The sequence below is a fragment of the Limulus polyphemus genome, unplaced genomic scaffold (assembly GCF_000517525.1).
Source record: "Limulus polyphemus unplaced genomic scaffold, Limulus_polyphemus-2.1.2 Scaffold1536, whole genome shotgun sequence".
In the NCBI taxonomy this organism is placed as follows: domain Eukaryota; kingdom Metazoa; phylum Arthropoda; class Merostomata; order Xiphosura; family Limulidae; genus Limulus; species Limulus polyphemus.
In genome coordinates, this window is record NW_013667146.1 from 120,082 (window position 1) to 132,522 (window position 12,441).

A 12,441-nucleotide genomic window follows, 5' to 3' on the forward strand; every position below is an offset into this window, starting at 1 on the left:
TTACTACAACTAATAATTAAAACTTAAAACGGTTAACGGTAAACGAAACGAACGAGGACGACACACTACGTACGTACGTCGACACAGGGAGGGGGGGGGGCATGCCCTGAATCCTCAGTTGGTGTCTTGAAAAACCCAAATAAAAACCATCATTGATATCCTACTGAAATGCCAAAAATTTCCATGCTCATGGGCCTGAGAACTAAATCTTTTAAGTGTCTAGCGATGCCACTGTCTTAAAGATATTTATTTTTGCCATATCTTAATTTTTATTAGTGTTAGTGAATTTCTTTTAACAGCAAGTAATCCTAAGTTTGAAGAATTAGCTAAAAGTAATAAACTAATAGTTCTGTTTATTTGTTTTAATTATAAGGAAAAATAAAATTGTGATAACAGGAATGAACTAAGAATGGTTTTGTTTTGAAAAATGAAATCTATCAGTTTTCTGTTTCATATTAGTTCAATGAAATAAAACCAAATATTGCTCAAATCTGTTGCAAGATATGTGAGTGACATCTAAGAAAAAAAAACTAAAATATACAGCAACTAATCAAAACTTAAGTTTCTTACTTTCAGATAAAAACATCTTATGATTGAATTTCATCTTTGAAACTTGGGAAAGGACAACAGTGAGATACATAAAATTGAAATTGCACCAAGTTAAGGCTATCTTTATAGCAAGTCTTTGATCTTATTCTTAGAATCCTAAACAAGGTAATGTTAAAAGTTATTTTTGTGGTGAGCCTTCAGTCCTATTCTTAGGATTGTCATCAGGCTAATGTTAAAACTATTTCAGATAGCAAGCTTTTGATTGTTCTTTTAGAATCATCATCAGTTAGCCTTGTGATGATATAAAGAACAAGACCAAAAGCTTGCTATAAAAATCGTTTTAAATGGCATATGTCCGATTTGTGTCTCACATATTGTCCAGTCATTGTTAAAATTGTAAGACATATTATGTTATTTTTTAAAACTTCTATCAAAATGTTAACAAGTACTAGCTGATTTGAAGTATAAGCTCAAGTATATTTTTATTTCATTAAATTACATTTACACTAATTATGAAATTTGTTCTTCTGTATGCTTTAAAGAAATAACCAATGATCTAAAATTTCTAATAAAATCAGCTTATCACTCTTTCATTTTTTTTATTCTGCAGTGTTTATTCTTTCTGTGAAACTATTTTTAAAGTTTTTTTGACACAAGTTCAAGGTTTGGGGAAGTTTAACCCTTTATGCTATTGTTAAAAGCATTAAATGTCAATTTTATTTTGCTGGGCTTCACATTTTTTTATATATTACCTGATATTATGCCTAAAGCATTATGTGATCAGTATTGATACCCTATCTTGTTACAATACATGATATATATATATATATATTTCTATTTTTATCTGACATGAGATTATTTTTAGATTAATAAAAACAAACTAATTTCTCTGAGAATTATTCTGTTTGTTATGATGTTAAGAAAAGTTTTTACCTGTCTACACCTAACTCCTGAGCCAAACTCCTCCAATCATTGCCTCTGCTATTTGGAGGATCAAAACAGGCACATAATTTCTTGCAGATTGCAGGGGAAATCCTTAAAATTAATATTTTAATTATATAAATAATTAAATCTTTGAAACATTTAGTGCTAACTGATACTAAAAATTTCGTAATTAATTTGACTCACATACCTTTATAACTTTTATACACAACATGATATACTTTTGCTGTTTTTGTTGTTGTTGTTGAAGACTAACAAACAGAGCTTTTGGTTATAATAATTAAAAGTTTATTAACCAAATGAAATAAAAAATGGCAAATTATTTGTATTTGTTAGATAGTAAAATCTTGTGTTAATCCAAAACTCTAGAACCCAGGACCTTCAAGGTCATTGTGTTTCCACTATTGTTAAGAATGTACAATGATAAATAATTAATATTATTCCAATAACAAACTAAGTTTTAATATCAGGAATAACCGGTATTGAACTCATCTCCAGTTTATATTTTTTACAACTAAACCTATTTTGTATGAATATAAAATAAACTATAAAAATGATTGGTTAAGAATTTTTTTATTTTACAAAATACCAACTAGAGAGTATAAATAATACAGATACCTGAATCCCTCTACAGGATTGTCTATCTGCATTACTGAGTTTATACCACCCACAGTTTTAATCGACGCGCAGATAGATGGCGCTGGTGGTGAGAGTGCTATCGCAGGAGCTGAAGGTAATTTCTGAAAAATTTATATCACTCATATTACTAATATTACAAAGTCACAAATCAAAATGACAGTGTAAAAACGAGATTATAAAAATAAAACTAGTATATTAAACAATATTAAGTTCGAGTGAACTAGATTTTCCAAATATTTTGAATGAAGTTTAATAAAACTTTCTTCTTCATAACTGTAATCAACAGAAACCTGAGTGATAGCTGTTGATGTTGAAAAGTCCTAATAATGTCTGCTTGATATATCTCTTACACGCATATTAAGGGAGTCAGAACTACACATGAAATAAGCCACTTGCTGATTTTTTGTAACCCGAAACTCTTGAACTCAATAAACCGAATTATAGGACCTTAAAAGTTAAAAATGATGTGTAGAAAATCGAACAAAATTAAAACTAAGATGCAGAAAAACTAAGCGATATAAATTTATTTCGGTTTAACTTCATAAATAGTGTATAAACTCTTATGTTTGGAGAGAAAGACATGTGAACATTGCTTCCATAAACGTGAGCCAATGATTGGTCTTTGACTTAAGACATCTTTTAAACAGCGAAACTCTTCTTATGTCTAAAGCTGTTAGAGACAAAGAAACAACGATGTAGATGGGATAAAAGGTACTGAACTTGGTATCAAGGAGTAATGCAAATACTGAACCACACAAACAAACTTATATTAAAAAAAAACAGATTTGGTGTAATTACTTAAGCAATGTTCTCCTATCGAAAGTTGACACAGTTCACAACTACAAGTAAAAACAGTAACTTCAAAAGGTAAAAAGAAATAAGGGGCATTAAGATTGCCATAACAATTTGTATTGTTACATCTTAGGTCCTTTGTGTAAGGAGATTAATCGTTAGAGCTACTTACGAAATTTACAAACGTGTTGGTCTTGGTTATTCAAACGTCTTCTTAAAACAGTTTTCATGTAGATACTTTATTTACATCTGTAACATAAATCCTTCTGTGTTTTTGTAGAAGAATAGTCAACCATTGGAAAGCACACACACACATACTTCTGTGTCTATGGAAACCTACTTAAAATTTTTGAGGATCCTGTACTATTACTAATGCTTTCATCAACTTCAAAGTTCAGGTACCATAAACTTGGATATTGTCTGTCATAGTAGTTTAACATTATATAACATTCACTAAATTTAAAGGACCAAACTCTACAGGCCTACGTAAAACACTTACCGCACACATAATTCCTATTTGTCCTAGAAGCTGACCTGATACAACCATATTTATATTGGTGTTTACTACACAGTATCACACAGGTTGTATATGGAAATATATCGACATAAATGAGCAGGGTTCCATTCTTGCTGGGTAGATGGCGCAAGGAACAAAAAGTTTAAGAATTTAAGTTACATTTCATTTAAAAGCATTTTTCCAGTATAATTTTTCACTTGCAAAAGTTGAGCACATTTTTCTTTTAGCTGTTGACATGGATTGATTTTCGTGCTGAGCGTAGTGAACGATTAATCTTCTATTCCATTTTCATTCTAGCCTGAATGTTATTAATCAATATTCAGGTAATTACCGAATATATTTATTTATTTTTTATACAGCTAAACTTTATTTATAATGCCATGGAAGAGTAGCTGGCTGATTCGCCATGTTTTTTTAAATAAAGAACATGGTTAATTGAAGAAAATAATAATTAATTATATATAATTTTAGAATAAACGAATAAATAATTACAGTATACAGTGTTACGAAATCTGATGTGTTGTGAAATAAATATAATATGATGAAAAATTACACTTCACAAACTAACACGGTTCACAAGTAACTTTTGATACTAGCCTGAAGAGTTCTGGTACTTAGCGAAATGATTCGTCCGCACTGGATATAGCAAATATAACGTTACCTCAAGTATTACAGAACCGAAATGTAAGAAATAAACTTACCGATTTTAGAGTTAAGGATAAGATTGTGCGCAGGATAATTATCAAATTTACTGATTATCTTAACGACCACCTCTTATTATTCAGCTAATTAGATTATTGCTTTGGTGACGGGGACAGTTCATTAAATGTGTTCACTCTTCTCTCGTCAGACATTTTTTATATAGAGCCTCGAGTTAATATAATAAAAATATCACGACTCTTTGCCCGTTTGTAAGATACAGTTAATAACATTATGTTATTATTGATATAAGCCGGTTAAAATGGCTTTCGCCAACTAAATACTTTTCTACTTAGTACTGAAATGTATTTGTATACAACTTTCTACATAAGAAAAATGCATTATTAAATTAGTTATGTCAAATAACACAGGCCTGCGAATTTAAACTTCATAAAAGTTGTTTTGGTTTTAAAAACGGATTCTCCATAATTCAGCTACGCAGATTTCGAAAATATAATTCATTTTTTTCTATCACGTAAGGATTTTTTACAAATCGGGAAGAAGAAAAAACTCTTTCTTAGATCAAATTATTATTTCGTTTACCACTATGAACATTTTCTATTATTATGTTTGTTAATAAAAATACAAACAAACTGAAGATAAGGGAAGAACATTGATGTCAAACGAATATTCATCCTGATTTGTTTTGTAAAATCTACGTCTTTTAGTCTCAAAACTACGTGTTGTGGTCCTTTTTTTTATGTATTGCGTTATGACGTTTTGTGAAAAATCTGTACGTGATGGATAAAAATGGATATCATTTTCGGATTCCGCGTACAGGAATTACTGTATAACATGTAAAAATATCAAGACAATAAAACCATCGTAGGCCTGTGTTAACAATAAAACCATCGCAGGCCTGTTTAATTTAAGATTAGTAAACTTAAGCCGCTTACATCACGCAAGTCAGTGTTGATTCGGAGTAACTGGCGATGTGCCTGAACGCCTCGTTGATACACCAGAATATGACATCGAATTGTCTGAAGTGAGCGGTCCACGTGCTCTAACGTGAAAGAACAATGGAGTTGGTTCTGTGTTCCACTCCACACATGCTGGAACGGAATCTCCTAAAGGTGTACAAATTTCGTCATCAGCAGCTGACCAAGCAAAATAAAATAACAGTAAAAACAGAATACAGGACTGTATTAAAAGTATTTGTTTCGAAACAAGTTTGTGTGTTTCGGTCTCTCTGACTTGGTGGCACTCTACAGTCTGTACTTGTCGGTTATACCAATGTTGTACAAAGTTAAAGACAACTCATTGTAATTAAACGCGATTCAGTAAAAAAAAAAGTCATTCTTATAGAAAAAATTATTCTTATAGTTACATTCACCTATACTATTAAAAGGTAGTATGTATTGCTGTCATCAGATGGCAGTGTATGTTTGTTTGTTTTTGAATTCCGCTCAAACCTACTTGAAGGCTATCTGCGCTACCCGTCCCTAATTTAGCAGTGATAGACTAGAGGGAAGGCAGCTAGTCAACACCACTAACTCTTGGGCTACTCTTACCAACGAATAGTGAATTGACCGTCATGTTATAACACTTCCACGGCTGAAAGGGCGAGGATGTTCGGTGACGGGGGATTCGAACTCTTGACCCGCACATTGCGAGTCTAACGCCCTAACCACCAAGGCAGGACACGCCAAGCCTGTCGTTAGACACAAAGCTACACATTGGGCATCTCTGCTTTGCCAACAACAGGAACCAAAACCCGATCTTTAGCGTTATAAGCCCCCAGATTTACGGCTAAGCAACCGGGAAGGATGCGATGTACATATCTGACAGCCATCTTAAAATGTATTGACAGTAACACGAATTAAAGACAACTAAGATTTCTGTAATACTAGTAGCTTAAAACATTTGTCAACTAATGAAAGAAGACACACCTGATAATTAGCACCAGGCTTGCACCGCCATCCAGGGCCTATGTCCTCCAGGCAGAAACAGAGATTGGATCCTCCATCCTGGTACCACATCAATTTGGGAGTATCTAATAATTTTCCACCCAACTCTCGTTCCACTTCAACCACTCCCTGGGAAGTGAACAAATCAGAATAACAGACGCGTGATTTTTTTTTAAACAACAAATAATGTTACACCCATTCTTTAAAATATAACTTTAAGAGAAATTATATCGAGTGACAATAATAATAATACATTTATATTTATAAGTGTAAAGTTTCGAAAGTTCTTTGCAAGATCAAGGCTACATTGTTCACAGTAAATACGGAAAATTTTTAACAAGGCTGTAATATAACTGCGATTGACGCTAGTCTATATTTAATTGCTTAGTTAGGCTTAAGTGAAGGAATTTCTGGCTTTCGAAATAGCAATAATCGTTTTAAAAAAATTGCGACAAATATGTTTGCATTTTGACTACCTCGTGCAACATTTGTTACGTCAAAGTGACAAAGTTGGTTGGGTTTCACAAAATGTCCACCTAAAGATAACCACTTCCTTGTTTTGATTGTTCTTAGATGTTTTATAATGTGATACTCAGATATATATATATATAGGCAAGTGGTGAAATTTCGGACTCCTGAAATAAAAGAATGACCACACCTGGACTAAACAAGATAAGAACTTCGTGAAAGTGTTCAAATATGTTAAAAACTAATTTTCTAATATACTACTACACTTTCAATCACAAGCTGGATAAATAAATTACTTATTTGACTCTATAGGAACTGATTGAACGTGTTTAAAAGTTGAAGTTCAAATCGTTCGAGATATTCGAACATGTACAAGACTTATTAATCACGACGCTATACTTTCAGAAGGGGAAAACTGCACAAACCTGCAATGCGGCTTTGGTATTTTCCACACAATACAGACGTATGCTGTAATCCATAGATGAGTGCAATGCTGGAGAAAACGCTGCCAATGTAAGAGACTTAATGGCTTTTTGTTCAGGTAACGATTCTCCAACTAATGTATAACGGGCTAAATTATCGGTCACTAGGTGGCACTGTTGAGCATCTAATTGACAGTAAAGAGGTGTATTGATAGTCTCTTGACCTAGTGTAACAATCTCCTAAAATAATATAAAAATACCAAATGAATAAAATATAATAATTCATTTATATTGCACGAAACATTTTTTATTTTATCACTGGAAAAAAAATTCACATACATTTAAAGAAACACCATTATTTATTAAAAATTATTGTTTATTCTCCAACTAATGTATAACGGGCTAAATTATCGGTCACACATTTAAAGAAATACCATTATCGATTAAAAATTATTGTTAATTATTTTCTCAGTTTTAAGTGCCTTTGTTTGCTGTCAAATTCGTTTGACAATGCGTAATTATGTTCAACAATGTTCTAAGATATAGCCAATGAATAACTATTATTTGAGCAAGTTCGCGGTAAGATTATACGTATAAAAACAGCGATTGTAAGATATTTTAGAGTCCTTATTTTTTGCGAATTTTCCCAAACGTTCACCTGTTGTTAACTCTTTAAAGTCATTGTTATTCCTTGAATGTTCCATAATACTTTTAAAAATACTCTTGAAAATGATGTAAAAAATCAGAGGTTGGCACGTTTGGTGTGACTTACCCTCCACATCGAATCCTCTCCTTCGTCTTCAGAAAAATCGCTGAAGAAGACACTCAAGTTCCATTTGTTAGGATTAAGGTTAGCACAGTGTTGAAAACTGATGATCAGTGGTTTTTGTAAGTTGACACCAGGAGGCCCAACTTGAACAACAGGACTGAGAATAGTTTGTTTCTCTGTAGAATAATAAAAAGTTTTTTTGTGTTGTTGTCAAAATGTTATTACTTTTGTGAAAGGCGCCCCGTTAAGAAAAAGAAAAGTTGTCTCGCTGTTCTTACTGCAGGATTAAAAAAAAACACTCTTAAATAGGAAAAAAAACTATTATCTCATTCTGCTTGGAGTTTCAGAAGAAATGACTTTTGGTTTTAGACAGACCACTAAAACTTTTATCACGAGAAACTTAAAAATCCTAGAAAAATAATTCTATTTAGACGATTAATGATGATTTTATTGTATTTTAAAGTATTCATTAGATACGTACGTATTCTATATATTATATAAGATAACTTAGATATACTTAATACGTTTTAACGAAAATTAATACTGAATAGAAAATATTAGAAAATCATGAATAGGAATTTGTGTAAATATTAAATTATACAAAAAAAAAACAAGCCATCCAGGTGCACATGAATATCTTGCATAAACCGTGTGAAAATAGCGTTAACTATTCATTAAAATCTTTGTAAATTAGCAACATGGTGTTATTCTAGGTTTAAATTTTACATAATTGTTTGCCAAGCCTTCTTCAAACACCAATCGAAAGTGGATTATATATATAACACTTGCTCTACAGGCTTCCCCAAACACAAGACAGGACACACAACGACAGCTAAGCTATAAGCACTTCAACTGCCATTTGAATGCTTACCAGTTAACCTTGGCCGATCTTTGTCTTCTCTTAAGAGAGCCACATAAACTTCCTCCTTAGCTCCTTTCTTTATTGCACCCTTGGGTACAGTAACTGTTATTCCTGAAGAAATAACACGTTAACTTATGATATAAATGACCTGCTATGTTAGGGAAGTAAAAACAAAATTCCAAAGAAAGAGAAAGCTTTTAGGTGTGTCATTTAACTGATAATCAAAATAATAAATGCGTTTGTCTCAAAGTTCTTATTAAGCAATATATTTTTCTAGAAACAACTATCATGGCATTACATATTTAGAATTTCTTTGCAAGAACACTCCTAAAGAACTCTCTTAATATATTAATAAATTAAATGGCTGTTGAACAGTTAAAGCTAAAAACGATACTTTGGAGCTCAAGTATTTTAAATGGTCAACCTTCAAACATGAGCATCTTAAACTTCTAAAAAATTACCGGAATGTGGCAGTGATATTCTAGCTCCAGCTTTAGTGACAACTTTCCACGCTAAACACTCAATATCGACGCCAGGGGGCAGCACAGCAGATGCCACTGAGTTCCGGTTTGATATCGTGTCTGATTCGTACTCGGATCCTGTAGCCAGATTACACAGATATTCAGAAACCCTAAAACTAAACTTTGAAATAGATAAGTACTTATAATAGCAAATATTTATTTATAGAAAAAATCTTTATTTCATATATATATATATATATATATATGTTTCTTTTTTCGTTTCCTACATTTTGAGGTTTAAAAACAGAGAGCTGTTTATAATTAGAAATATTTATATTATATAGTCACATAGCAACAAAACTTATTTTACACGATGATACTCCTTACTTCGAAATCTCTTTGGTGTTACTTAGTATTTTAAACTTATTTTATATTTCTAGACAGACAAACAGAAGGGTTCACTTTCGGAAGTGTTATCACTCAATTTAAAAACGTCAGCTTTTGCCAAGTGGTGTTGGAACTTACGCATTTCATAGATGGCGCTAAAGTTAATTCTCACACAATTCGGAACACTTAATTCTCGAAACTTTATAGCGCTTTCGTTTAAGTAACAATACTTTTATAATATGTGATAAGAAATATATTATTTTGAGTACGGCTATACAAGACTTACCAGACGCTGACGAAGGTCCAGAATTCGATGACTCCGTACATGGGAGTTTTTCTGTTGAGCTGGGAGTATTACATCGTTGAGTAGGGAGGAGGGGGTTTATTCGAGCGGGCAGTAGACCCGACTTTTCATTACTGTGTAACTCGTTATGACTTCCATCTCGTATGTGTGGGGATACACTCAAAACGTTTTGTGTTAAGTCGGGTTGGACTGTGAATAAAAGAAAAAAACAAGTTATATCTCATCATGAAGGTTTCTCATTTCAACACCTTACGTGGAAGTCTACAGAACACATCATGCCAACGAGCCAATGACAGACCGATATTCCGAAAAATTCCCGCCATTAATAATGTACCGCAGTTAGCTTATATTGTTATTCAACTTTTTCATCCTGTTTAGATAATAATGATAATATTGGTGGCGATATTATTATTATGATGATAATATTGACGTAACTGTTCAAAAGATTAGAAAGCTTTATTTACGGTTAACAATAATATAGGTAATGATAATGTCCCTAATATAACGTCGTATTCACACTACTGTTTATGTAATATAAAAACCTGAATGAACATTAGGCCTAAATGTGTAATTGTTTTTTACGTTCAATTTTCGGAATATCGGGCTTTAACTAACGAGACGAGAATCCTTTATGATTACGAGCAACAGGTGTGAAATATTACACATTGTTGGTGTAAGTAGTTTTTACCAATATCCAACAGTTTCACACTATGTAGAAGCAAGCTAGCCGATTCATCAGGTGTATAGCTTGTTAGAAATACACACTACTGATTTTCACACATCAACTTTTTAATTGAAATAATTTGCTTTATTTATACAAATAATAAAAATTCGTCACGACAGTTCTTTACAACGTGTTTATTAGCTGTATTAGCTGGCTTCTGTTCATGGCACATTAAGTGCCTTATAACGACACTACAAGTCGGGCAACATTAATACGTGAACACAACAGTGAACTATATGGTTTTCTTTCATTCCAAGAGGGATCATTAAACCATAAGAACTACAAGAATAAGACTGTATTAGCTGGCTTCTGTTCATGGCACATTAAGTGTCTTATAACGACACTACAAGTCGGGCAACATTCTTTCCTTACAGTTGCCAGAATCAGTTTACGGCAACATCCACTGCTCTAGCTAATATGTTAACAACAACGATCACTTTACGTCTCTGCTTACGCTGTGATGGTCACGAACGAAAATTACTACTGTAGAATCTCGGTAAATGTGACGCAATTGGTTAATAATTTGTGATTTACTGTAAGATCAACTTAATAGCCTAGAATCTGAAAGTCTGATGATCTTTATCGGGGAAAGAGTTCAGATGTTTTATACCGGTCAAATTCCCTGTTCCTTCCGGGGAAGAGACGGATGTCCCTACTAGCTAAAGGACAGACTCTGGAGAGCCGAGCTTACTCGAAGGAATATGACGTTTGTTTGTTTGTAGTTATGGACAAAGCTACACAATGGGCTATCTGTGCTCTGCCCACCACGAGTATCGAAAACCGGTTTCTAGCGTTGTAAGTCCGCAGACATACCGTTATGCTACTGGGGGCTTGTTCAAAGAAATTGTTGTTGTATTGAAGTTATGCGGACTTTAGACAAACTGTGGCTAATTCTATGATAGCTTCTGTCTTCTTGTCAGTTCTGTGTGTAAAAAAAACTATCATTCAACAACTGTTGTTTGGTGATGAAGAGGGTTCCTGCAGTTTGAACGTTAGTGGACAAGTTTGTGACATCAGAACTGCAGAGAACATCCCATTGTGTAGTTTGGTGTTCCATTTTATGTGTTTGCTGGTAAGCACAAAGCTACACAATGGGCTATCTGTGCTTTGTCCACCACAGGTATCGAAACCCGGTTTCTAGCGTTGTAAGTCCACAGACATACCGCTGTGCATCTGGGGGGGGGGCTAGTAAAAGGTAGTTTGTTGTTGTTTGTTATTAAGCACAAAGCTACACAATGGGCTATCTTTGCTCTGCCCAGCACGGGTATGGAAACATACCGCTGTGCCACTGGGGGGGGGGGGGGCGGAATGTGACGTAAATAGTGATTTAATTATTCTACTTTACTGATTATTGGTAAATCTCAGTTAATTGTATGGTTTAAAAACCTTAAATCTTGTCCATGTTTAGTCATTCGAAAATTGGGTTTTATTTTTGGTTTACTGTTGCCATGGTAGTTTTGACTGCTTTGATGATAATTAAGATAAGTACAAGTTTGGTGTTTACATAATGAACCAAGCTTTCTGCTTCATTAATCTAATCAACACGTTCAAACTTTTTATACATAATGTTTGGATACATAGAAAGTTGTTTATACACCGGTGGTGGGTCCAAATATTGCATCATAGTGAGTAACACTTCATGTCATGTGTCTGTTACAGCATTCGGTGTAAAGAACTGACCAAAATATTGGGCGAAAATCACTCATTGTCTACATTAAATACAAAGAACATCCTAGTAGTAATTAATCGGATTGACCAAGGTACTGATGACAGTTTAATATTTTTACGTGATTTACATCTTATTGGGTACCCTGTGACCAACAGAGTCATGCATCAGTAAGCAAGTTGTGCATAAATAATACAAGCCGGCGAATTTAAACTTCATAAAAGTTGTTTTGGTTTTAATAACGGATTTTCCATAATTCAGCTACGCAAATTTCGAAAATAAGATTCTTTTTTGTTTCTATCACGTAAGGATTTTTTACAAGTCGGGAAGAAA

At 33.2% G+C, this 12,441-nt stretch overlaps 1 protein-coding gene across 3 annotated transcripts in view; it reads right to left on the reverse strand.

Annotated features, from left to right (window-relative positions):
* LOC106463995 (netrin receptor UNC5C-like) overlaps window positions 1–12,441 on the reverse strand; it is a 71,216-nt gene that overhangs the window by 1,596 nt on the left and 57,179 nt on the right. For all 3 annotated transcript variants that reach the window (XM_022391653.1, XM_013924098.2, XM_022391654.1), the window contains 9 exons: window positions 9,701–9,907; window positions 9,028–9,165; window positions 8,576–8,677; window positions 7,708–7,880; window positions 6,939–7,175; window positions 6,028–6,174; window positions 5,035–5,205; window positions 2,110–2,231; window positions 1,483–1,584 (listed from right to left, as the gene is read on the reverse strand). In XM_022391653.1, coding sequence (XP_022247361.1) covers window positions 1,483–1,584; window positions 2,110–2,231; window positions 5,035–5,205; window positions 6,028–6,174; window positions 6,939–7,175; window positions 7,708–7,880; window positions 8,576–8,677; window positions 9,028–9,165; window positions 9,701–9,907 — 1,399 coding nt within the window. The remainder of the gene's footprint in view (window positions 1–1,482; window positions 1,585–2,109; window positions 2,232–5,034; window positions 5,206–6,027; window positions 6,175–6,938; window positions 7,176–7,707; window positions 7,881–8,575; window positions 8,678–9,027; window positions 9,166–9,700; window positions 9,908–12,441) is intronic.